Source organism: Saccostrea echinata, unplaced genomic scaffold (genome assembly GCF_033153115.1).
Source record: "Saccostrea echinata isolate AGI-Se365-2 ecotype Australia unplaced genomic scaffold, CSIRO_AGI_Sech_v1 ptg000054l, whole genome shotgun sequence".
Lineage (NCBI taxonomy): Eukaryota > Metazoa > Mollusca > Bivalvia > Ostreida > Ostreidae > Saccostrea > Saccostrea echinata.
This window is the reverse complement of record NW_026889803.1, coordinates 57,728,916-57,751,383: the sequence shown is the minus strand read 5'-3', so window position 1 is coordinate 57,751,383 and position 22,468 is coordinate 57,728,916. Positions and strand designations below refer to the sequence as shown.

The following is a 22,468-nucleotide window of genomic DNA, read 5'->3' as shown; positions in this document are numbered from 1 at the left end:
GATGTCTGGCGTGAACAAACTCATAAAATCATTATTACAGTGTGAGAAATATTCTGTATATTAAAAAAAAATCTTCTGTACACATATTAAAGAATAAGCAATCAAATCTTTATATTCATATTGGCTTTTTTTTTAAAATTTGCTTCAATATACATGTATGCATTTAATAATTCTACAAATACAGGGGGCCGTGTGACCACCCCCCCCCCCCCCATGCGCATGCTCTTCTTTTTTTCCCTAAGCGGGGGACACAAAATCTCTGAATTAGCTTGTTTTTCATGTTTGTTTAATTCCAAAAGTAATGCACGATTCGCTGGGTTAGACGTGTGTTACGTCATTCCAAGATTTTTTAAACTGTGATGTATTTTATTCTTTATGTAATATAGTGATAATGTGAAATCTGTTATTTAGATAATCATAGTAAGCGTTTGTTACTAGATATTTAGGAGATATGTATTTTTATTTTTAGATTCGGGGGTATATAGTTTTTGCCTTGTCCGTCCGTCTGTCTGTCTGTTTGTCCGCAAAAACTTTAACATTACTCATAACTTTTGATTGGTTGGAGCTATGGCTTTCATATTTCACATGTGTATTCCTTGTGACAAGACCTTTCTTTGGGTACCATCATATATGATCTTTTGACCTTGACCTTGAAGTTTGACCCAGTTTTACAAAATTTTTCCCAAAATTTGACCCAGTTTTACAAAATTTTTCCCAACTTTAACCCTGGCCATAACTTTTGAACGGTTGTGACAAGACCTTCCTTTGGATACCAACAACTTTGACCCTTTGACTTTGATGTTTGACTTACTTTTGAACAACTTTAACCTTGGCCATAACTTTTGAACAGTTGGTGCTAGGGCTTTCAATCTTCACATATGTAAATAAATCCTTGTGACAAGCCCTTCCTTTAGATACCAACAATTATAGCCCATTGACCTTGACCTTGGAGTTTGACCTACTTTTGGAAAACTTTAACCTTGGCCATTTCTTTTGAACAGTTGGTTCTAGGGCTTTCATTCTTCACATATACAATCCTTGTGACAAGACCTTACTTACAATACCAACAACTTTGAACCTTTGACCGGGACTTTGGAGTTTGACCTACTTTTGAAAAACTTTAACCTTGGCCATATCTTTTAGTACAAATATCATTTCTGCTTGAACTTTTAGTAGGGCGTGACGATCTCGGTGATACATAATTAGCGTCTCTCAAATGGTGACCTAGATTCTCATTGGTTAAGAAATTCAGAACATTAGCAACTTAACAAGCAATGAGATGACATAAGCCACACCTCTTTACTGCAAGAAACGATGTAATTGGTTCCTTGCGTCACTCGTTGACGTCTGAACTATTTTTATTCCATGTGTATTTCACCCTTGAATGAAAAGCTGTGTAAATTTCAGTATTGATGAGCTAATCTGGCAACCAATGAGAATCTAGGTCTCTATTTGATAGACGCTAATTATGTATAGCCGAAAATATCAGGCCTTACTGAAAGTTCAAGCAGAAATGAAACGGTTGGTGCTAGGGCTTTCATATTTCACATGTGTATTTCTTGTAAGAAGGCCTTTCCTTGGGCACCATTAATTTTGACCTTGACCTTGATGTTTGACTTACTTTTGAAAAACTTTAACCTTTTCATATCTTTTCAATGGTTGCTGCTAGGGCTTTCGTAATTCACAGGTATATTCCTCTGTACAAGATCTTACTTTTGGTACCAACATATTTGATTTGCATTTGAGAATTAAAATTTAACCTTCGCTATAAGTTGCATACGGGGGGCATCAGTGTTTCACAAACACATATTGTTATTTTTTTTTTTAATGACAGTTGTTTAGCCTTGTTAATTAATTGCATACAGCGTAAGATTTATAATCTTTTTACATTGGTTTGTGAATGTCGTTGTTAAAGGTTATTATACCTTTAGAAAGGTCTGAATATCGGTTAGCAGATTGTTTAGGATATTCAATTAAACTATAAAATGCTTTCTTTTATTATTCCCGTGGCAGCAGTTGCAAAGAAAAAAAAATACTTAACCCGCGTAATTTTTTCTGCAATAGCTGCAGTTAATGCCCGTACTAACAAGCAAAGAAAGCATTTGATAATCGTATGAAATAAGATTAAGTACGAGTATATAATGTTAAATTGTATTGTTGAAATATACATCATTGTATGATTCATTGTTGGAACAGCCACTGCTCAAGAAATCTATACAAGTGGCTTGCTTACTAATTAACAACCATAAAAATGTGATAGACAATCATAATTGACTGTTAATATTATATTAAGCTTTAAAATGAATCATTTATTTGACAAAATTAAAATTTCTTGTTTTTCAGCAAAGGCAGAAAACTCTTTAAAAAATGTTTAACGTGCAAATAAATAACCGGCTTCTTATACACTATCAGTTTCGTGACTTCAAATGATTTATTTTACTTTCATCGTTTTCTAGTAGTACATATTTAACTAGATTAAGTTGATTTAAAATTGTTCAATATCCCTTAATTATACAATATTTACATACACTAAATATTATCTCCGAAAACCAGTCACGTAACTGATAACGTGATAAAATAATAATAACGTAATATAATATTATCAGTCAATTATAATTTCTATCACATTTTAAAACTCAAACTATTATATTATTTTTACAACATAGTAAGTTGTGTTATTTCCTTTATTGTACATGTAGTCAATCTTTTACTACCCCTAATAAATGATGGAAATAAATTAGTCGTTTTTGATTTACTCAAGAAAGACAAGTAGTTTCAACATATTGATGAAAGCTATTAAACTGCATCAGTATTTTTTACCATGAGCTTTCCTTTGACTTCAGTTTTCTCAAATTTGTGTTTAGCTCAGTTTTAAGAAACAAATTAAGATATCTTTATCAACTTCATTTGCTGATCTATTGAACTGCGTCAATTTTCGTTTTACCTTTACCTTTGACCTCATTGTTCTTTAAATTTGCATTTAGCTCCATTTCAAGGAAACTATTGAAGATATTCTTTTGTAAGCTTATGCACCGATACATGACTTAGTGAGAATTTTACCTTTACCTTCCAATGACCTTTAACTCTACTTTTATTGGGTGTAAAACTCAGTTTGAAAGAAACTATTCCAGATATTTTTATCAAACTTCATACACTGTACATTAATACAAATTTTTATGTTAATTACTAATGAACCCTGGGTGAAGCATTCATGTCCTATGGACATACTTCTAGTGTATCTAGTTTTAGATGATACTTTTTTCATCATTTATAAGGTATGTCAAATAGATCTGCTACAATGTATCTTGCTACACAAACGAGATAAGTCAGCGGCTCAAACATCTCATTAGATTGATCAAATGGGGAAGTACCTTGGTGTACTTTACATTTAGGAGACGACTTTCTTTCAAAATTACTTTCAATGCTGTTCATTAGCATGCCTTGCAATCAAAACATTTTCGTTGATTGAGAAAACCAATAATTTGAGGAGGAAACCAATAATTTGACTTTGCCTGACTGATCAGTCATTTCAAATCGATTCCCTCTAGAAAAGAATATCACATACTTCCTTATCAAATGCTAGCTAAAATCATGTAGAGTAGCATACAACAGGTGATCTCACGGAATCAGTAAGCTCTATGGAAAACCTTTTCTATTTCTGACATTCCAATTCAAAATTCAACCATATATGGAAAATCAAACTCAACACCAGTTCAAATTAACACATTGTATTTGTAATTTATGAAAATACATACATACATATAACATTACCACACAGAGCTCAACAGCAAATGTATATCTAATTTGTTTTTAGAGTTCTCCAACTCCATATTTTTAGTTCTTTTTCTGCAATATGCACATGGATCACTACGCAACACAAATGAGATAGATATCCATCACTATAGGAATGGCTGACAACTCTTCCTTTTTCCAAGAGTCATAAGAATATGTGGATAGTAGGCTTACCTGGAAATATCAAAATGGTTCAATATACGTGTATATCAATGTTTACTTCAAAATGAATATAATGCTACACCTTGGTCTGGCATCTGAAATGAAATTATTAAAACTCGCTCAGTGGGACACCGCCACCTTTTTGGAATATCAATTTGAAAACACTATATGTATTACTTTATCAGCATCAATGGTACACTAGATTTTCTTACACAAAGAAAGCAAAAACACAATAACACACAGCCTGGAATTATTAAAATGACATCTAGAGGTGCCCCCTCTCCCTCCCCATAAAAGATGAGTTTGGTACCTGCCACTCTTCCTTGTTTGGTCCTCTCAATACTTTACAATGTACATCAACACTTATCATAGCAAACAGAAAAGAGAATGTCTTACTAAAATTCCAACATACTAGATAAATTACTTTAATATTCAAATTTTATCTGCTTCATTATACTGATCCTGAAACCAATACTATGGGCTTCTCTGCTCCTTCTATGATGTTCTTCAGTGTAATATATAAAAATACTAAGATTTCTTTTCATGGTTTCCAATTTCCCCCTTGAATACGACAAAGTTATATATCACACTGTGTTACTCAATCTTATTATAACCTTGAAATGCTAACTCCTCTTCTAACAGCTGGAATTGCCTATCTACAAAATAAAAACAATATTTCATTACAATGCACAAAAGTATAACCCTCATCACAATTAAATACTTACTTCAGCATTCCAAGGAATTTCTAACCCACTGGTCATACCTTTTCTTTGCTAACTTGTTCAAACTTTAATTTAAAGGACCATTTTCCCAAAATTTACTATCTGTACTTTCAATAAAATCCAATTCATTTTCCCACTGCAATAATATTTGTTACATGTACTAGCAACTTTTGATGCTTATGTTCCTTTTAATTCTTCCATGAGCATCTAGTTACTTCCATTTCCATCATATAGGTACATATTGCTGGATTCTTTGTTGTAAAGAGATTGCTTTAAAAAACCTGAATTCTTCACAGTCAAGTACATTTTTTATTTCTAAAATTATTTGAACAACTATTTTTGGTTGTCATACATGATTTTTTGTATGTTACGTGAGCAGTTGAATTTTCCTCCACAGGTGGTTCAACTTGTGAATAAATGGTTCAACTTGTTCCCAGCTTTCAACTGACTGGTCTGACTCATTGAGATGTGTCTCAAACTCTCTCCAATACAGGATGCAAAGAAAAAAGCAATTTGTTTAGAAAATGTCAAGATTTTAATGCTAGAAAAAAAAAAACTTTCTCAGTTAATACATATTTTCTTGCATATGAATAATTCATGTCGTGTGTCATGCGAGTCCGTCATAGGTAAAAAGGGCAAAAGTCAATGTTCAGGGAGCTTATACATGTAGGAATTAAATATTAAATGCAAAAAGTCAAGAAACATTTATTACCACAAAACCCCTGTGAGAAACTCAGCAGCCTTTCCTAACTGTCTTGTTAAGGCCTACATGAAGAGAAACAGTGACATCAGAAATTTATTTCATTTCAAACTACAAAGGTTTACATAACAAACACATTACATGATAATTACATGTATATAAGGTAAATAATATGTTACAAAATGAACTTAATAAAATATATCTCTAATCTGTCAAATAGAATACATAATTCTTACTATTAATTGGCTAATTTCATTATCTTATGATGAGCATGGAAATTGGGAGGAAAATGCTGTGAAGTCTTATGGTCAAAAATCTTTTTTTTTCAGGTTATACTTATTGCAATTCAGCGGGAAAATATCTACATCTTGATTTGCACTTATCTTTGAAATTTAGAGATGAAGCTATCAGGAGCAAACTTTATCTGTAGTGTATTTTACCATTCTGTCTGGAACAAAAAAATGTCCCAAAACTTTCATAAAACTTGCATCACAGACAAACATTGTACATTGTACAATGTATGTTATATTTATTTAAATTCCACTATTTTAAACCAAAAGTTATCTTTTAGAAAAACATTTCATGGGATTAAAGATCTGAAGACATATATTAAGGGTAACTAGTTATAATTGTAACGGGGACCGTTACAGATGTTCCCCAAACGCTCCCCAACAACCTTTTGGTGTGTTATTTCCTGTAAGCTTCATTAAATAAGGCAATGAAGTATATTGGTCGTTTTTTGCATTTCACGCGCGCATGTACATGCATGTGCAGGATGACCATGTCATCTCATCTATACTATTAATGCATCTTTATATTCTCAGTATCAAAACATTTCATCAAAAAATATATAAGTTCCGGCTATATCAAGTATATTGGTCATCTTAGCATTGCACGCATGCGCACCTGCATGCATGTTCATAATGACCATGCCATTTTGTCTACACTTATAATATCTCTGTTTATTCTTAGTATGAAAGCTTTTCATAAAAAATATATATAAGTTATGGCTATGTTAAGTATATTGGTCATTTAACACATTGCACGCGCGCGCATGTGCATTCATGAGCATGATGTCCACATCATCTTGTCTACACTTTTAATATATCTGTATATTTTTAATAAAAAAATATAAAAATTACGGCTACATTAAGTATATTGGTCATTTAACACATTGCACGCGCGTGCACGTGCATGCATATGCATGCATGTGCATGATGACCATGTCATTTTGTCTACACTTTTAATATATATAAATATTTTGAGTATCAAAGCATTTCATCAAAAAGTATAAAAGTTACGAGTATATCAAGTATATTTGTTATTTTACGCTTTTCGCGTGCGCACACGTGCATGCATGTGCATGTTGACCATGTCATCTTGTTTACACTTTTAATATATCCTTATATTCTGAGTATCAAAGCATTTCATCAAAAAATATAAAAGTTACAGCTATATCAAGTATATTGGTCATTTTACGCATTGCACGCGCACGCACGTGCATGCACGTGCGCGCAAAATGACCTTGATTCCGCAAATTTACATAACATGCCTATTAACCCTAAAAAGGTTTCACCTCAATCGGATGAGTAGTTGACGAGATCACTCGCGGACAAAAAAGTACCCAGGAAGAAGAAGAAGAAGAAGAAAAATAATAATAATAATAAGAAACAGAGTAAAAACAATATGTTCCCCAACTTCGTTTGGGGAACATAATAATCTTAACTCCTATTTTTTTCTTTTATTATCATGATTTTTTCCTTAAAAATAATAAGATTTTTTACAAGCAGAAAATATTAATTTTCTTTTCAAGATGTGAATTAAAATTGGAACGTCTCTTACCTATTTCAAACTTGAAACCTTAAAATCAATGTTGTATAGCATGTATAAACAAAAATATTGTACTTTCACTTTCACTTTGGTTACCTTTAAAATATACCAAGCTAGTGTTCCCTGCCACAGAGCAATAGAGCCTCTAGCCTAGTGGCTCATACTGAAATGTAAAACATATCATATACATTCTAACATTTTCAAGTCAATCAGTATTTACAAGAATAAGATAGTTTCAGTCGTGTTCCTTTTCATGACTTCACCATAAAAATATTCTGATACTGTCAAAATGATCACGCATATAATTAACAATGGAATCTGTAAATTTCAAGCACTACAAAATAAGTTTCTTTTTTCTCAAGGTTCTCCACTCTTTCTTTCTTCAGCTTACAGTAACACAGCATCATTGTGTATTCTCCTTCTCAATGTGCACACAACTTTTCAGTACCACTACAACCTATCCCCCCGCCCTGACATACAGTAAATTATCACAGTCTCTCCTGTATAAAAGGGTGTGTCAGAGCCTGGTTGATGGAGATCCGTTTACTCGGGTCTAACATGAGGGTTGACTCCAACAGGTCCTTCAGCTGTTTGACTTTCTTCATCTGATCCTCGGGGAGGCGCTGATATCCGATCAGCTCTGCGAGGAGATCCTTACTGGCACTGATGGTACTGAGGACCGACACCTTCTCCTACAAAACAAATGTTCTCTGATCTTACCTGTCCTTGCCATACCAGATGTCACCATAGTCCACAAAAACTGATTTTGTTACAGACTTGTATATGCATCCTTTTTAATGCAACTTATTTCAATCTTAAGGTAGTGTGATCACTGACCTTACAAAATGATACCCCCCGCTCCCATACAAGTATGTTTTTGCTATGGGAAAACCCCAAATATCTGTCCGACTGAAACATAACTAGGAAGTGCACAATGGCACTACATTTTATCCAGAAATATAGGACGAGTTGCAGATAAGCAATGGGTAGCCCCAATATTATAACAAGAGGCCCAGGGGCCTCATCGCTCACCTGAGCACTGTGGCTAGGAAAAAAAGCAAAAATCAGTTTAGTATTGAAAAGCTAAAATGCATAAGTGGTCCCGATCTACCCCTAAAAGGGAGAAGGGGGTACGATTTGAACAAAATTCAATGTACACTAACTAAGGATGCTTACATATTTTTTTGACTAACTGTGACTTTCTTCCCTACAAGTTTGACCTTTCATTGTGGTCCCACCCTACCACTGGGGGTCATGATCTGAACAAACTTGAATCTACACTATCTGAAGATACTTTTTCCTATATACTCCTATGTTAAACTTTGATCGTCCATTGTGGCCCCACCCTACCCCCGAGGGTCATGATTTGAACAAACTTGAATCTTCACCACCTGAGGATGCTTTCACATAAATATGACCAATCATTGCTTTGCTGTTCTTGAGAAGAAGATTTTTAAAGATTTTCCCTATATATTCCTACATGTATGTTAAACTTTGATTGACTATTGTGGCCCCATCCTACCCCCAAGGGTCATGATTTGAACAAATTTGAATCTACATCACCTGCAGATGCTTCCATATAAATATGACCAATCATTGCTTTGCTGTTCTTGAGAAGATTTTTCCTATATACTCCTATGTTAAATTTTGATCGTCCATAGTGGCCCTACCCTACCCCGAGGGGCATGATTTGAACAAACTTGAATCTACACCACCTGAGGATGCTTCCATATAAATATGACCAATCATTGCTTTGCTGTTCTTGAGAAGAAGATTTTTGAAAATTTTTCCTATATACTCCTATGTTAAACTTTGATCGTCCATTGTGGCCCCGCCCTACCCCCGGGGGTCATGATTTGAACAAACTTAAATCTTCACCACCTGCGGATACTTTCACATAAATATAACCAATCATTGCTTTGTTGTTCTTGAGACAAAGATTTTTAAAGATTTTTCCTATATATTCCTATGTAAAACTTTGATCATCCATTGTGGCCCCACCATACCCCTGGGGGTCATGATTTAAACTTGAATCTACACTACCTGAGGATGTTTCCACATAAGTTTCATCTTTCCTGGCCCTGTGGTTCTTGAGAAGAAGATTTTAAAAAGATGCTATTAATCTTCCACTAATTTTTAATTATCTCCCTTGGAAGAGGGCATAGCCCTTCATTTGAACAAACTTGAATCCCCTTCACCTAGGGATGCTCTGTGCCAAGTTTGGTTGAAATTGGCCCAGTAGTTCTGGAGAAGATGAAATTGTGAAAAGTTTACGACAACGCCAACGACTACTACAAGAACAGACAACGGACAAATTTCGATCAGAAAAGCTCACTTGAGCCTTCTGCTCAGGTGAGCTAAAAAGAATGGCATTATTTATGTTTTGCTAATAAAGAGAAACCCCAAATATGTGTTGATAAAATATAAATTAGGAGATGCACAATGCCACCATGTAATAAAGATTTGGTGAAAGTTTCATTAACAAGGCCGAGTCTAATTCGAGTGCACATGACTTTGCGCAGCTTTTTAATTTCATGCAGTCATATGTGCGACATTACACCTTTCCCAAATATTGTGATTTTAATACAAAATTAACATTATCTGTAACCCCTATGGGTTTGAAAATGTGCTTTTACGACAATAATTAGAAAAAAAACACTGAAATGGCTCTAATAACGTCACTGTTTTCCGATTTTGTAAGCAATGCATGATGCTGAAGAATGACACATGACTCGCTTGTATGTTCAAGACATCCATGGATATTATACTAAAAACTGTTGACAGAACATCAAAAGTAACATACTAGCAATCTAAACACTGCTATTTTTTACTAAAATAATTCATCTGCGCCGATAATTCATCTGTACCGAAATATATTTATACCGCAATATGGCAATTTTAGAGTATTGGGCATTGAAAAAATAAACTTTGTAATAATTCCTAGACCAACCTAGATAGTCAACTTTCTTGAAATTTCACAATTTGATGATTTTTTTTTACAATAACTTCCATGTACTTGGCTGAAAAAGAAATCTCTAGGGCAGAAATACAAAAAATATGGGGAAAAAAATGTGATAATCTGGCACTTTTCCAACAAATTCCCATAGGGTCCTATAGTAAAATTTGACAACTTTTGAGATGGCTCCCTAAGAAATCGGGACGGTAAACATTCGATTTTTTAATATTAAAACAATAAATATAATAGTAAAAATTAATTCAAGAAAATTTACCAAAATCTCTAGGGTAGAAATAATTAGACTCAGCCTCGTTAAGTTGCAATGGTGTAAGAGGAATTGCAGATAACGGATGGTGTTAAGGACAGAAGGACATAAGGACAACACCCCTATCACCTTATACATCTCCCCAACTTTTCAAGATAGCAAATGCCATTACCATTTTCTTCCAAATCAATATTAAGTCACATTCTCCTGTCAATGTGGACAGTCACATTCTCCTGTCAATGTGGACAGCTATTACTTAAAGAAGAAAGATGAGAAAATCTTTGTGAGAAGATAACTTACCCTGTGTGTGACCTTATCCACCTCGTGGTACAGGAAGTTGTAGTTGCTGTCAAAATGTTGATCCCTAAACATACCCTTTCTGATGATTTTATTGGGGAACTTGCCCTTCAGGTCCATCATAAACTTGAGCATTTCATTGTTAGACTGTCCTGGAAACAAGATCTTGCCAGTGTACAGCTCAAATATAGTTGTTCCCACAGACCATAAGTCCACACTATGGTCATACCCCATACCAATAACTGTAAACCAAAAAAAATAGTACATACAATTTAAAAGAATAGAGAAAATAATTGATGTCCATGTAGAATCTTTCAACTATGTTTTCTTTCAAAAATGAGATGGACAGCATTAAAAAATGTGGAATTTTTAAAGTCACAGAGCATTTATTTGCACAGTGCTAGGTTCATGTTATGTATGTAACACAAAGTTAAACACTGGAATGAAAATCTGAATATGATGTTTGATCACATAAATGTACATGTATTTCTAGATAGGAATTTATATATTATGTAATATATATATAAACTTACTGATTTCGGGAGCTCTGTAGAATCGACTGACGAGGTAAGGTGTGATGTCGTTTTCTGACACATGGGATGCTGAGCCAAAGTCACACAACTTAAGCTGTAATTTACTCTCATTTACCTGCAGGTGAAAATGCATTAAAATAACAGGTTCTAAATATTACCAAAACACATTACTAATCATTCAATACATTTAATGTTATATATTTCTTTAAGCCTTCAAGGAACTTTGAAGATTTGCAAAAATCAATGACTACATTACAGTAAGAAATCCAAAACATTGGAATCACAATCATGGAATCATACACATATAACCAGCTTCCTAATATCTTTACGTTTGAATTGGATTTTGTTAACATTTTTTTTTATTACTTGACACATTGCTCTTTAATTAAATAAATGCACAAAACATGAATATGCCCTATACCAGTTGCAAAAAAAAAAAGGGAAAAAAAGAATTGAACTCTTAACATATAATACGGGTGCAATTATGAATTTTAAAACAAGTATTTTAAGAAATACCGACGAAACTTAATTTTTTCTATGAAGAGTACATTTAAAATAAAGCATGCCTATGTATAAAAGATTTTTAATTTAGTTAAGATCTTTAATTTATAGCACAATAGAATAACATAAGATCTTTAATTTATAGCACAATAGAATAACATATGATCTTTAATTTATAGCACAATAGAATATGTCCATAGATATCAACATACACAGACATGAATAATGACTGATACAGACCAGAATATTATCAGGCTTGATATCAGCATGAAGGATACTGTTCCTCTTCAGATGTTTCAGGGCCAGAAACAGCTGTTGACAGTACGATCTGACGGCCTTGACATGGAGACCTATGTCCTTCCCATACTTCTTCAATACTTCCCTCAAATTCATGCTAAAAAAAAATTGTGCATCTATAAACTTTCTGCTATTAAAAAAAAAAAACAAAAATTTTAACATTTAACATACTTGTTCATATTTATACCTGATGAAATTAGGCAAAGATGTCATTTCAATTACCATAAGGAGTTAAAAATTACAATGCAGTAACTGCACCATATTCTCGAAACATTATGATAACAGCACAGTGCATTAACTTAAAAATTAACTATATCTTACCTAAGCGATTCAAACACCAAACAAAGATGATTTTTATGGAAGAAATGTCGATATAGGCGGAGGCAGTGAAATTTATCATCAGGGTCAGCATCATTGAGCTTTCTAAGGAATTCCAGTTCCTTCAAACCAGTTTTGTGCCTTTTAACACAATGAGATATAAGCAACTTAAAATCATTTCGAGTTAGAAAATATTAAAAGAACTTGCAATTCTAATGAATAATCTTAAATATCAATTCAGCTTCACAGGAATCTGTTATTTTTCACTCAAAGCTATTTCATTCTTAATTAAAATTATGTGATTATAACATTTCCAGCCACTTCATCCCCCCCCCCCCCCCACCCAAACTTTATTTGTAAAAAAAATCATTGTCCTCTGTTGCCAATTTAATACTTATACATGTATATAGTATTAATCTTTACTACAATTTTCCCATCATGAAAATTGGTGAGAAACGAAGAGATGTTGGTTTACAATATATATGGGATTCAATTCATACTGGAGTTTTTAAAACTTACATGATTTCATTGTTCCTGATGATTTTGATGGCAGTCTCCATGTTTCCTCGAGCTTCGTCCCTGGCACGGACCACATTGCTGAACACACCTTGTCCAGTGTACCCATAAACTGAGTACCTTTTGTCCAACATCTCACCAATTCTCACCCCTACAATCAAGTATTTAATTAAACTGGTCAACATTTGATCATATGAAGTGAAGACTTAAACATGTCAGCATTTGATCATATGAAGGTTTTCATGCTTTCTGTATGATATGTGAATATAACTGTTGCATTTATTATTTTGTCTTTCCTTTAAACAAACTTTAAGTACATTATGATTTATGACTTACTGTAGTAACCCTCTGCATCATCCCAGTTGTCAATCAAAGTGGGATTCTCAACCACAGGACCAGTGAATTTCGCCACTGTACTTGGACTTCCCAACTAGAAATGATAAACAAAAATTAGCATTTTAACTTCAAAAGAACTCTTTGACATCATCAACAATATTAACATGTCAAAATATCTTATCCATATTCAATAACACCCAATCCACTGAGGCTTCATCATTCTTAGATGGCATTAAGTTGATACTGATGTGTAATGTTTCACATATACTTACAGCGTAAGCATCACTGAACATGTCTTGAGTATCTGCAAACATGTCAGTCTTCGACTTTTTCTTTTCACCATCTTTTAAAGGTGGCTCCACTGAAAAAGAAAAAATAAAGATATTTACTTCAGGTTAACTTTGTGGAAACTTTGATGATAGTTTTAGCAACATCTGCAAATGTAGACTTACTCTCTAGTTTGGTGTCTTTGCTTCCTTGATCTGCCTTAGCAGATTTCTCCTCTGGTTTTACTTTGTCATATTTCCTTTCACTGTTTTTGTCAGGACTTGCAGATTTCCTTTTGGATCTTTCTGATTCAGGACTACTTGATCCCTTTCTACCTCTGTAAGAATAAGGACTCCTGGATTTTTGACTTCCCTGGAAAGAATCTGGACTCCTCATCTTTCTCCTATTTCTGCGAGAGTCTTGACTTCTGGACCCTTTCTTATATTTATAGGCCTCTTCCTCAGAATCTGAACTGGAGCTTGAACTGCTGTCAGAACTGGAACTTCTGGAAGAAGAGCGATACCTTGATCTGGAGCGTGACTCTGATCGTGACCTTGACTTTGACCTGGAGAATGACCTTGACCTGGATGGAGATGGGGAGGGTGACTGGGGGCCAGAAGGTAATGGTTCAGGTGAAGGTGGCTTAGGTGAAGGTGCAGATGTCATGCTGTCTTCTCCTTCATTCTTCAAACGCTAAAAAAGGAAGGTTAAAATTTGCTTGACATTATGCAAAAAAATGGTATACTTTATGTGAAAGTCAGACAGTGTCTCAGTCAATTTAAGGTACCGTATTTGGCTGAATATAATACGCACTTTTTCCCCAAAATAATTTTCTGTGAGAAAGGGGTGCGTATTTTACACCCCAATGGGATTTTGATAGGTTTTTCTTTCATGTGAAACATGGCTATCATACGCACATACCGTAGTATTACCTAGAGACTTATGCAATTTCTTGCTGTTTATCGCCGTATTTAAAACTTCGGAAAGTTATTGTTGGAATGTAGGCTTGTTAAAAATGTTATATTTATAACCTTTTGATAGTTAAATTAAATTTAAAAGCAAGTTAAAATTAATTTGAGCTGCATGTTCATCGTCTCTGTGTAGGCCGCCATTAACGATGTTATTTATAGATGTTCATACATTCCTTTGCCACGTGCTTCCGTAATCATAGTACACATGTACCTAATCTGTCAGACACCGGTCAAAAAAAGTAATAAGTCATTTTTTAATGAAATACAATAAAATAACATTTATTTTAGGTTTTAAATAACTCGGTGAAAATTCATTTCAACGTAAACACCCCTCTATACGTCCCAATGAATGGAACCCAATGCTGTGAATACGTGCGCTTGTCACTTGATAATTACCCCTCAACACCCCTCCAGGCAATTAAATTGTTTACCAACTCCAAAGCATTGTTTTTACAGTTAGAGCACTGATTATTTACTGCCCTTATTAATGGCTTTGATTATTTTCTTTGCTAAAAATCGGGGGTTGGTTTATGATCTTTTGTATGTGATTACGACACATTAAACAGTTTACACGCTTGTTAAATGTAATTTTACTTTATCTTATATCGGCCTCGTGTTAAAATGATTGAGAGTTAAAAAAGGAAATATGAAGTAGGTTGAAACTTAAGTGTTATCATTTACCCCTGCTCTGTAGAAAATAAGATATCCACGAAGATTACCTCGATGTATGAAGACATATATCCCACCTTCGTACATCATTTTTCACAGCTTTGGAGGTGTGTTGATAACTTTACACGCTTGTTCAATTTTGATTTTATTTTTATAACATCAGCTATTTATTTAATTAATTAATTTCAAGTTCAGAAGAGGAAAATCGTAGTCTATGAATACTTTGATGTTGCAATCTCGCTTGCCCTGTTAAATTTATGTAATTTTCAACATGATTACCTTAAACTAAAAATAAATAATACAAATGTTAAACTCGCAACAATATCGCGTGCTTTGTTGAAATAAAATTATTTCTACAAAGAATAGTATACGGCGACGTATAATTTCAATATCACCGTATGTTAAAAAAAATTAATAATAAACTCTGTTAATACTTTAATGCGACATTATCTCGTGCTTTGTTAAAAATAAATAATTTCTCCAGATTGCCACGATATGGAAAGTCAAGATTAAGAAATAAAAACGCATTTGAATAAAATATCGTGTTCTGTAAATTTTCGGCACTTTATCTCCGCGCCGATTTTCATAGCAAATTACCGCGATTTTCAAAAGTTCAGAACACCGCTTGGTAAAATTTTTTGCTGCGTATAATACAACCGAACTGCGTTTTTTTCCCAGTTTCAGGCTCAAAAAGGGGGGTGCGTATTTTACACCAATGCGTATTATATTCGGCCAAATACGGTAGTTTAAAAGAACAGACCTGTAAAAGGGCTTCTCTTTGCTTTCTTCTCTTTTCTATCAAAGTATCTTCATCATCATCATCATCATCTGGTATGTCAATATTAACCCTGAAAAGAGAAATCATAAATAAAAGGAACTAGTAACAAGAGGTCCACAGGTCACCATTCTCACTTGAGCTACGTTGGCTCTGTTGGCCTTCAGAATATTTTTCCTGTTTATTACAAGGTAAAACTTTGATCCCCAATTTTAACCTTACATTTACTCTGAGGGCAATGAACTGCCCAAACCTGCATCTTCACTTCATTTGGGATTCTAGACTACGGCCCTGATGTTCTTGAGGGAAAAAGGTAGAGATACTATATAGTATATCAATACAACTTCCTGTTACTCTGTTATTTTACAGAAAAAGATTTTTAAATTTTTTTCACACCTACTGCCATAAACAACTTTGACCTGCCACTATGATCTCACCCTACACAATCTAGGGGGCCAAACTAGAATTTTCACATACTGGATATGCTGGTATATTAATATTACTAACTGTAGCCCTTTTATTCTAAAATTAAAGACAATTTAAAGATTTTACACATATATATTTATACAAATATTCCACCCCTTTTGTGGCCTCATCCTAGTGTCCTGGTACCCATGATCTGAACAATTTTTTTAAAAAAAGACTTACTCCTCATCTGAGTCCTGGTGTAGAGCCATACCCTCAGACAAGCTGCCTTTGAATTTATCCTCCTCCCTCCTTCTGCGTTCTCTGGATCTACTTCTCCTGCTTCTTCTTCTGTCCCTTGATCTACTTCTGTCATGTCGCCTATAAAAAAGTTTCTATTAGCCAGTACAAAAGAGAAAAGAATTAATTTGTACTTTATCAAAAAAAAATCCTGAAACTTGATTGCAATAAGGCATTGATTATCAGAAACTGTGTTTCTAAAATAAAACCTACCCTCTTTCAGTTGACCTACGTCTTGGAGATCTTCTGTCTCTATCCCTTCTGTCATCTCTTAATCTTCTGTCATCATCATCTCGTCTTCCTCTTTCCTCATCCTCTCGTCTTCTCCTCTCTTCCTCAATACGCCGTTCTTCCCTAAACTTCTCTCTAGAACTCATTCCCTCTTTTACTCTGTCTGCATCTCTGGACCTCTCAGAGCTGAAATTGTATAAGATGTGAAAATGCCATAATTTTTTTTACATATCTATAAATATTCAGTTTATTGACATCATCATGTTGGCATACAGTCAAAATAAGAAATCAAATGACAGATAACAGAAAAAAAATATAAAAATATAAGAAAGTTTTAACAAATAAAGTAAATTTACCTTCTCTGAACTGGAGATCGACTTCTTCTCTCTCTGCCAATATCCCTGCTTCTCTCCCTACTGAGGGAGGCTCTTCTATCTCTTGATCTTTGCTCCCTCTCTCTGGAAATGTGTTCCCTGTCCCTAGCTCTGTGCTCTGTATACTCTCTCTCTCTAGAACGATTATCTCTCATCTCCCTTTCTCTAGACCTTCGTTGTCTTTCACTGCTCCGTTCTTTCCTTCTTCGTTCATCCCTTCTGACTGCATCTTCAGACTCAGATGTTCTTCTTCTGTCTTTTTCTCTACGATCAGAATCCCTCCTACTCTTCTCTGACTTTCTGTTTTCTTTAGACAGACTGCTATGAGGTCTTAAAGGGGGCATTTTACGAGTTGCCTCTGTCACAGACACAATCTCACAGTCCGAGTCCCCGCTCTCTTCTTGGACCTTTTGCTTCTCTCTTTTTTCTGCTTCTTCTTCAGCTCTCTTTTTTTCCTTGATGATATTTTGTAAAATATTCCATTCTTGTTTTTTCTTTTTCTCTTTTTGTGTTTCTTCATAATCAACCTCTCCTTCTTCCTCTGAATCAGACCCTGCATATCCCTGTGCTATCAAATCCATAGGATTTGAATTGATTATGTTCCCATTGCTTTCTGACTGTAGAACCTCTTTTAAAGCTTCTCTTGCAGCTTCTAGCTTCTCTAAATCAACAGAGTCATCAATTTTCATTTTTTTAGATGTACGTCCTTCTTTTTCACTTCGACTTGATTTGCTCTTCTTCTTTTTGTGCTTATGCTTTTTCTTTTCATCTCTCTTTTCACTCTTGGAATGTTTATGTTTGTTTTTGCTTTTGTGTTTGTGTTTATGTTTTTTCTTCTCCTTTGTAATTTGAAAGTCTGATTCTACCTCTTCTTCTATTTCGATATCCTCCTCCACTTCTGGAACATTAGCATCACTCTCAGAGGTCTCATCCTCACTACAATGGATCAATAGATATGGCTATCAAAAATGATATTATGTCTTTTGAAGGAGGACATTCAATTTATAAAGAACAAGGTACGATTTCAATACAAATCTTGCCCTATGTTTTTCTTAAAAATGAAAGTGATGTAAAAAATTAAAACCCATGCTTCCTGAATCATTGGAATTCCACGCTGAAAGAGCATACAAATCATTTTTCTCACATGACCTTCTAAGTGCTAATTGTGACGTCATAAACTTGTGCAATTTCCCTTATTTTCTTTAAAAGTTGCAGAAGACATCAATTTTCAATGGAATTTTCCTTCAGATAATATTGTCCACAGGCATCGCCCACAAAGATTTGGAAATATGTGATTTTTCAAAGAATTTTACGCAACATATCCGAAAATTTAAGTGGGCGACGGCTGTGGACACTATTTTCTTAAGGAAAATAATCCCTTAATACAGTCATTTTGAGGGTTTTTTCTGTTTAAAACTAAGAAATGTAACAAATTAATGATGCCATATTTCCAGAACGGTCCTCCTTCATGCCATATTCTTTCATGATTTATCACGGTCATTTAATCAACTCTTATTGAAGCCAATTTCAACACTTTTTGGAAAACATTATTTTTTAAACGCATAATAAAGCTAAAACTGTACCTACTTCTTTGCTTGATTTAAAATACATGTAACAGTTATCAGAAATCATCTAATCCGGAATGTTTTGCCATATCATATAATAAAATAACCCTTGAAATGAGTCATTTTGAGGCTTTTTCTGTTTAAAATAGAAAAATGCATCAAATTAAAGATGTCATATTTCCAAAATGGTACTTCTTCTTGGCCTTTTCTTTCCTGATTTATCACAGTCATATACTCAACTAATATTTAAGCCAGTTTCAAAACTTTTTGAAAACATTAAATTTTCAGGGCACAATAAAGCTAAAATCATACCTTCTTCTTTATAGCTCAGATTAGTTGTTTCTTCTTAACCATTAACAATGTCATCATAACAAGTCAACATTAAAAGTCAAATATAAGATTGAAGCAAAATATCAGATTGTCTTGATTGTGCATGTTTGTTCAAATACTCAAATTTTCAATTTTTCATAATTTTCTTGCATTTAAATTAATAATTAAAGTAGAAATATATTTATTGCATAAACTTTCAAATTTTCAAATTGATTCATATAATTATGTGTCTTAGTATTGTATACTTGTGTACCAAGTCTTACTAAAATTGGACCAAAACTGTAGGAGGAGTATGGTTTTGAAAGAATTTCACAGAAATTTTTATTTTTTTTAACAACCATGGCAACACTGTTTGATGAAATTAAAACTGATACACTGAATTACATATCCTATTAAAGTGTACTTGCAGGCCTTTCAAAATCAAAATGACGGTGCCTGAATTTTACCTGGCTGAAATCGTGATTGTAGCAGCAAAAATATCTGATGCAGAAAAATTTTATAACCTATTTAAAATTGCTATCACAAGGTACCTCCCAATTTTGTAAAAGTACCACCTGTTTCCAGCCTGTACTTGTGTACCAAGTCTTACTGAAATTTGACCAAAACTGTCGAAGGAGCAGCATTTTGAAAAATTGTTTACAGATGGGACAGACAGACAGACAGACAGATGAAGGATGGACACACTGCTATCGCATAAGCTCTTCTGGTCTCTGACCAGTAGAGCTAAAAATGAGGTTTGGGGCCTTTTTGTTCCCAAAATTGAAATATTATCATGATTATATATTAAAAAATTTAGTTTAAAACTTCATTTTTTTAAAAAAGTTTTAAACTCGTTTTCTGAGAACATTCAGTAAATAGTTGTTTATTCCATGAAAAATTGACAAAAATAATTGTCAACGAAGTGTAGGGCTGCCACGAATCAGAAAATTTTCGAATCGATTTGGTTCAAACAAAAACCTCAATTTTCAAATAATTTCGATTCGATTATAAGAAATAGAACCTTTTTTATTTTTGTATAAATTTTGTAATGTTTGATAATTCAAAATAAATAATGAAACACCTGAACACACTTTCATTACATTGATTAAGATAATATGGAATGTAAAGCCAAAAAAAAAAAAAAAAAAGAAAGGAAATACCTAATGTTCTAATTACAAAGTATGAACCAAGAATCAAATGTCTGAAATTCAAATTATTAAAATACTGGTTATTAGTTTTAAAAGAGAAAACATGCATACAAATCTTTCAAACAAAACTTCCATGATTGCATATGCTAAACATAAAAGTATTGGTGCTTTGCTTACAAAAGCTATTTTATATAGAAATTACTGTTTGGATCCCTGATTTTTGATTCACCAATACGATATCAAACTGCCGAAACACATTGCTGTAGTAACAATACAGTCAATAATTAATTTCACATTCAAAACGTTGTCAATATTAAAAAGAAATACAAAATTTCGCAGCACAGTGTCAGGTCCTCTAAATTCAGAATTGTGTGGCTGATAAGTGTGGCCTAAATGCACTAATCTTCTGTGCCATCTTTCTGTAGAAAATGGAAGTAGTACCCTAGTTAGAATAATCTAACTGTCTCTCGGGATAACTGGGTCGGTATGACATTTACCATTTTAACGATAGAACATTCTATCTAGTTGTCCCTGACTTCTTCGAGGGCACTTTCGTGTTTTTGTTTACATTAAATGATTTGCCATCATTTCTTCTGATTAACCAATCAGAATGCACCTAACAACAGCAGATGTTAGTTTGAAAAAATCAAACCTGAATCGAATCGAAATCCGGGAAAAGCTTACCAAATCAAACCAAAAGATTTTGATTCGCGGTTAACCGATAATTTGGTTAATCATGGCAGCCCTAACAAAGTGTGTATGATGCATTCTTAGTGCTGTTTCTTTCAAACTAAGTCAGTTTCTAAGTCAATATAAGCATACAAATGTGATGTTGGTAAAACAAATAGATCTTGCAAAAATACATAAATCTCTACATGCTTTAGTGTCTATAATTGAATGGTTCATTCAGCTGAATTCATTTATTTATTTCAAAGAGTCAGACTGTATCTCTAATAATAGTATACTAAGCTCAATCTCTCAGATAGTAGTTAAGGATAACCCAGATCTCCCAGGCAAGTACGAGACAAACCCTAATCAGTCAGATAGTGTGCAAGGACTACGTAACCCCAATCTTTCGGATGCATGCAAGACTAACCCTAATCAGTCTAATACTTGTGCCAGGACTAACCTCAGTCTCTTAGGTGGGTGCAAAACTAACCCTTATCAGTCAAATCAGACAAGTGACATAATTCTTACGACACAGTGCAATGAGCATGCAGATCTTGCGAATCTAAAGACCAAAGTAGTCTACCCAACCAAAATTGATGAATTCTTACGTAAGTTGATTTTCCCAATTTCTCCCAAAACGTTTATTTTCCAAATATAATGGTCATGGCTCCTGTACCCAAAAGTAATGAGACAGCCCTGTATCATTTCCTTCCATTATTGGGGAAATAGATGGAATGGATAAAATAAAATGACCTTGCTTTTAAAGCATTGTGTCCAACTGACCAACCCATTAAAAACAAGCATATAACATCCACAACTGGGACAACAGAATTTTTCAGTCAACTTATTAATTACAAAGGTTCACATAAAAACATAATAGATATATCTGATGAAAGCTATACATGTAGTATATGAACAGCTGATAAATTGAAGTGGGTCTTTTTATTTATTTTTTTAATTCATTGTAAGAGGGATTGGCCCACAATTTGGTCGTGTAACATACGTTACTATCAATACTTTATAAGCCGGAAATAAGCTGCTGGAAGTGAAATAAAAAGTGCTGAAGAACGAAATGTACTAAATTTTAGCTTTCTGTTTGCAAAATTATAAGCTATATAAATTCATTGGAATATTACACCACACCTGAACCATGAAATTTCACAAAGTTTAAAAATCAACAGAAATAGTCGTGTAAATAGATTGTCCTTAATATATAAAGTACAAAGTCAATACCTTAACTTCCCATTGTGATAGTCAGTCGCCATTTTATTTTTTCGTTTGCAAGTCGTGGTAGATAATGCTAATTACATCAAAAGAGAGATTTGTGCTAATTTGATAGTAGTTCTAAATTAGAATACTGTATTTATATACAAAGTACATAAAATACTGTACTTATATACAAATTACAAAGCTTTCATTTTAACAACAAATTTTATCGATAAATAAAATCTTGATATTTTTTATATTAATTAAATGTGGAGAATATTCTTATATTCAATAAATATAAATATACTTTAGTTTCTTTATGAAATTCTTAAAATATAATCTATATATTTATTT

General features: G+C 33.6%; 1 protein-coding gene across 7 annotated transcripts; it reads right to left on the bottom strand.

Annotated features, from left to right (window-relative positions):
- Nucleotides 1-3,712: 3,712 nt before the first annotated feature.
- LOC133206061 (serine/threonine-protein kinase PRP4 homolog) lies at nt 3,713-22,189 on the bottom strand. 7 transcript variants are annotated; one of them, XM_061341988.1, is made up of 17 exons: nt 22,142-22,189; nt 17,200-18,153; nt 16,826-17,029; nt 16,556-16,693; nt 15,893-15,980; nt 13,678-14,185; nt 13,498-13,586; nt 13,226-13,319; nt 12,893-13,040; nt 12,377-12,514; nt 11,999-12,152; nt 11,258-11,372; nt 10,728-10,966; nt 7,303-7,898; nt 5,029-5,824; nt 4,569-4,610; nt 3,713-3,966 (listed from the first exon to the last, which is right to left on the bottom strand). In XM_061341988.1, the coding sequence occupies exons 1-14, from the start codon at nt 22,171-22,173 to the stop codon at nt 7,695-7,697; spliced, it is 3,105 nt and encodes a 1,034-aa protein (XP_061197972.1). In that variant the 5' UTR covers nt 22,174-22,189; the 3' UTR covers nt 3,713-3,966; nt 4,569-4,610; nt 5,029-5,824; nt 7,303-7,694. The 7 variants fall into 7 exon arrangements, with proteins under 7 accessions (XP_061197972.1, XP_061197973.1, XP_061197968.1 ...); XM_061341989.1 differs by having other exon boundaries at nt 3,713-3,867; XM_061341984.1 differs by having other exon boundaries at nt 4,569-5,824.
- Between the last annotated feature and the right edge of the window lie 279 nt (nt 22,190-22,468).

Bases quoted from the DNA above. Each gene is read 5' to 3' on its own strand.
- LOC133206061 (XM_061341982.1), bottom strand. From the start codon at position 22,173: ATGGCGACTGACTATCACAATGGGAAGTTAAG. The intron at 18,154-22,141 runs GTATTGACTTTG...GATCCATTGTAG, and splicing joins TATCACAATGGGAAGTTAAG to TGAGGATGAGACCTCTGAGA. The intron at 11,373-11,998 runs GTCTGTATCAGT...TTTCACCTGCAG, and splicing joins TCAAGCCTGATAATATTCTG to GTAAATGAGAGTAAATTACA.